At 35.3% G+C, this 4,760-nt stretch overlaps 1 protein-coding gene across 1 annotated transcript; it reads left to right on the top strand.

Moving 5' to 3' along the window:
* The first annotated feature begins 204 nt into the window (after positions 1–204).
* Positions 205–3,551, top strand: LOC108319260 (phosphatidylinositol 4-kinase gamma 4). Its single transcript, XM_052868339.1, has 3 exons — positions 205–467; positions 778–2,248; positions 3,065–3,551. Exons 2-3 carry the CDS (start codon positions 845–847, stop codon positions 3,440–3,442), a joined length of 1,782 nt encoding a protein of 593 aa, XP_052724299.1. The 5' UTR covers positions 205–467; positions 778–844; the 3' UTR covers positions 3,443–3,551.
* The last annotated feature ends 1,209 nt before the right edge of the window (positions 3,552–4,760 follow it).

Genomic DNA, 4,760 nt, shown 5'->3' with positions numbered 1-4,760 from the left:
TGTCCAAAAGTCTGTGCCTGTAGGAGACAAAGCCACTCCATTCTGAATGCAACGGCTTCTCCGAAAATGCATAATCACTATTTGTGTACGAAAGAACAGGGCAAAAAGAAAATTCCAAATAAAAAGGTCACCAATTTATACGTATACGTGTACGGTATAAAGTATAAGTCCTTTGGTTTTGATGTTTTCTTACGCCAAAAGCTGTATACTAGTAGTCCTACACCAGACGTATACGCGTCTTTCTTGTTCTTCAATCCACCTCTCTCTCTCTCTCTCTCTTTCCCATTTGTGTTTCTCGTGTTTGGTCAGAGTCAACAATAACATAACAACCCTTCCCTACTTTCTCGAGTATTGAATAGAAAACTCTTCCCACTACTCGCATTAAGAAAACCGCCCCAATACATTATTTCGCATTATTCGTGTCAAAGGTTCAAACTTTCTGCTGCTTCTACTTCTGCTTCCCCAGGGTAAGAATCTGCTCTCTCTCGAGTTTATAGCAATTGATTCTGGCCCTTTTGTAATTGGATCCAAATCCTAGAGCTTTTCTCTGCTGGGTACCCTGATTCTAGGTTTGGGTGGGGAAATGATGGGAAATTAGGGCTTGGGTCTGGAATTTTTCATCATTTCTAACGAAAAATTGTTCATTGTTGTGTGCATACGTTGTTAAAGTTTCACTTTGAGCTTGTTTGGTCATCTGGGTAGGTGGTTTGTATGTCATCATACCCAGTCAGCTGTAATTGTGTAAATCCTATGGCTGTGTTATTGTAAAAATTGTAGGAACTAGGGTTCAGGCTTGGGTGAAAGCCTCGACCTTTGGTTTTCATTGCCTTAATCAACATTAGAAATGTCGTCTGCTGGTGTCACCATCCTTAGCCCTGTTCCAAGGGAACTGTTACTGTCTTCAAATGGATACCATACTCCACTGCACTTGTCATTGGATCATGAGTTTATTTTCATATTTCTCTCCCATTCTGGATCCTTGACTCCGATGCGTGTCCTTCCATACGATACCATTGAGTCGTTGAAACTCAAAATCAAAAAGGTCGAGGGGCTTCCTTCATTGACAAACAAACAAAAGTTGGTTTGTGATGGACGAGAGCTAGCGCGGAGCAATTCCCTGCTGAAGGACTATGGGGTTACGGAAGGAAATGTTTTGCATTTGGTGATTAGGCTGTCGGATCTCCAGACCATCAGTGTGAGAACCTCTTCCGGGAAAGACTTTACCTTTCAGGTGGAGAAATGCAGGGATGTTGGGTATGTGAAGCAGCAGATTGCAAAAAAGGAGAAGCGCTTTGCTGATCCTGAACAGCAGGAGGTTGTGTGTAACGGGGAGCTGCTTGAGGATCAGAGGGTTATTGATGATATCTGTAGTAAATATAAGGATGCAGTGATTCATCTGTTTGTTAGGGTGAAATATGCTGAAGTTAGGACAGGACAAGATGAGTTGTCGGTCAAGGCAAAGGAGTTGAATGGTACAAAAGATTACGATGCTAGTGAAAATAATTGTAGTAGAGAACGTGATGTTAGTAAAGAAGATGAGGGAAGGGAGGATGGAACCACCGAGCCAATTGTGGCAAGGAAGGCTCTTGATAGAGATCTTTTGGAGCCTGTCATTGTTAATAAGAAAATTGAATTGGCTTCAGAGGTTTGGAATATGATTAACATGACATACGAAGGACTAAACAGTGGAAATTATCCAATCAGATCAGCAGAGGGTACAGGGGGAGCTTACTTTATGCTTGATTCAACTGGGCAAAAGTATGTATCTGTTTTTAAGCCCATTGATGAAGAACCAATGGCTGTGAATAACCCTAGAGGTTTGCCTTTCTCAGTAGATGGTGAAGGCTTAAAGAAGGGTACTAGAGTTGGTCAGGGAGCGTTCAGGGAAGTTGCAGCTTATATTTTGGACCATCCAATGAGGGGTCATCGATCAATATTTGGTGATCAGAAGGGCTTTGCTGGGGTTCCTCCAACTGTTATGGTTAAGTGCTTGCATGAAGGATTTAACCATCCTGGGGAGTTGACTGCTAAGCTTGGCTCCTTGCAAATGTTCGTGGAGAATAATGGAAGCTGCGAGGATATGGGTCCCGGGGCTTTTCCAGTGAAGGAAGTGCATAAAATTACTGTTCTGGACATGAGGCTCGCAAATGCAGATAGGCATGCCGGGAATATTTTGATCGGCAAAGAGGAGGAAAATGGCCAGGCTGTGTTGATTCCAATTGATCATGGATACTGCTTGCCCACTAGTGTAAGCACCTTATTTTTGTTGTTCAGTTCAGTTGTTCTATCTTATTTTTATCCATCAGTTGTTCTCCTTGAATGCATCTTATGGCGCTTTATAGTGTTCTTGGTGTTAAAGGCTTAAACTTGGGTCTGCTCCTGCTTGTTTTTGGGTGGTATATGTTTTATTTACAGATTGCAGAATTCTGCTGCTCTTGACCCAATATGATATTTAATCATGTTTCATTTATAGTATAACTTACAAAAGGTTTATTGGCTGGGGGTTATTTTGAAAGTACATTGTTTTCTTTTTCTTCCTTTTCTTTTTTAATGAATTGTTCCACTATACATTTTTTTTCCTAGCATGTCAGCAAGGATAAGCCTTTTCAGGTGCTATTCTTCTCGCTACTATGTTCATTTCATAAAAAGTTGTTATTTTGAGAAGTGGGAAACATTATTCTCTTGGAGCAATTACCTGTTTTGAAAGAAGCATAATTCATGTAGCTGACTCTCCCAAGGCTCTGATATTATACAAGTTTTTGAAAAATGTTATATTATATTCTCTCTTTTTTGTTAGTGATATTTTGTGGAGTCCAGATTCTCTTCTGAGTTTTTGGTGCTGTCCTTTACTGAGCATTAAAAAGACACATTAAAATTCTTTATAATATATTTTAAAACATTAAAATCAGTGTCCATCAGTGTATTTTGAAAGAAAGACAGAGAAATAGCACAGGAAAATCCAGCAGAGAATCCAAATTCTAATTTTTTGCCGATTGTCCCTTGAATCTTTGTGTATACTTTTCAAGCCAGTCAGTCACTTGATATGTTTTTGGCATTCCAACAGTTTGAAGATTGTACCTTTGAATGGCTTTATTGGCCCCAAGCACGCCAACGATACTCTCCTGAGATCATTGACTATATAAGGTCACTGAATGCCGATGAAGATATTGCCCTTTTGAAGTTTCATGGATGGACTCTGCCAGTTGAATGTGCACGCACCCTTCAAATCTCAACCATGCTTCTGAAGAAAGGAGTGGAGAGAGGAATGACCCCTTTTGGCATTGGAAGCCTTATGTGCAGGGAATCCTTGAACAAGGAGTCTGTGATTGAGGGAATTGTAAAGGCAGCTCTGGATTCTGTTCTTCCTGGCACAAGTGAAGAAACATTTCTTGATGCTGTTTCTGAAATCATGGACCAGCACCTTGATCAGATTCTGTCATAGAAGTTGGTATATAAGTAATGTTCTGTATAATTGTTTTTCAGTACATATCTATAGCTCAAATGGTTGTTTTACATTATTTCAAGTATGACTTCCTAGGTCTTAACTTCTAGTATTTCCAGCATTTCACAAATTCTTTCATTGAAATTTACCTCTTCACTTCTATAAATCCTTTTCCTTTGACTTCATAGCTTCACCTTCCTTCTGCTTGGATAGAGAGTTTTATAATTTATAGAAAATTTAACTGTATTGAATTTTTCATTTTAAATTATTTAAGTTTTAAAATGTTTTATTTTGATAATTTTATTACAATTTGTTAGATTTTAATTTTTTTTCTTGTTTTAATAGAGTGTTTCAATTACCATTAAATACAAAAATTATTACTCCAATCTTAGATACATCTAGAAAAGAATAATCATTACAAACTCCAGTAAAGAAAAATATTTTGTGGATATCTACCAAAAAGCCTTACCAATATTAGTCGAAAAAACTTTGACAAATATTAATCATGAAATAGTTTTGATAATGGATAAATAATTTTAATTATGTGAATTAGAAGATAATTTGAACAAATAATAAATAAATAAATCGAGTGACAAAGCAAATAATAGTTTCCATATTATAAAAAATATCGGTTGATGTTAGCTGAAAAATAGTTTTATTTATGTAATACTGATTTACATTTTTATTAAAAATCAATTATACCAATATCAACTAAAAATAATATTAGTTGATGTTAACATTTGATATTAGCCAAAAAAAAATATTACTGTTGACAATTTTTATTTTTCAGGTTAGAAATTATTTAATTTTAAGAAATAATTAAGTTACTCTCATAATTTTTTAATTTTAAATTCTTTATCTAAGTAATATTTATTATTTTGAAATATTTCAATTTTTTATATATAAATAAATTACCTTCTTAAAATTTCCATCTAAAGTGATTATTAATTAATATTATACTCAAGTGTGGAAATTATATGAACCTAGTGATATTATTACATTTTTCTTAATAATGCCAATTTTGCATACATCATCCAGGACTATATAAAATTGTGATGATTCATATTATATAATAATCTTTTGAAAGTGAGAGGTGTTAAAGTACAGGTCTGGATCAAAAGAAATGAAATTATTTTCTACACTTATATCATTGAAATCCAAAACTCTCAAAAGCATATTGCAAAGATTTGCTTGAACAATTTTTCAGTAAGAACTTTAAAGAGAAAAAGTAAAAACAAAAAAGAATTTTTTTCAAGAGTTAACATTAACTTATGAATAAATTAAAAAAGAATTTAAAAGTTCACGGTAAAGAACTTTA

Source organism: Vigna angularis, chromosome 9 (genome assembly GCF_016808095.1).
Source record: "Vigna angularis cultivar LongXiaoDou No.4 chromosome 9, ASM1680809v1, whole genome shotgun sequence".
Lineage (NCBI taxonomy): Eukaryota > Viridiplantae > Streptophyta > Magnoliopsida > Fabales > Fabaceae > Vigna > Vigna angularis.
This window is presented reverse-complemented; position numbering and strand designations above follow the sequence as displayed.

Coding starts and splice junctions, on each gene's coding strand:
- LOC108319260 (XM_052868339.1), top strand. CDS start 845: ATGTCGTCTGCTGGTGTCACCATCCTTAGCCCTGTTCCAAGGGAACTG. Junction 2,249..3,064: donor GATACTGCTTGCCCACTAGT/GTAAGCACCTTA, acceptor GCATTCCAACAG/TTTGAAGATTGTACCTTTGA.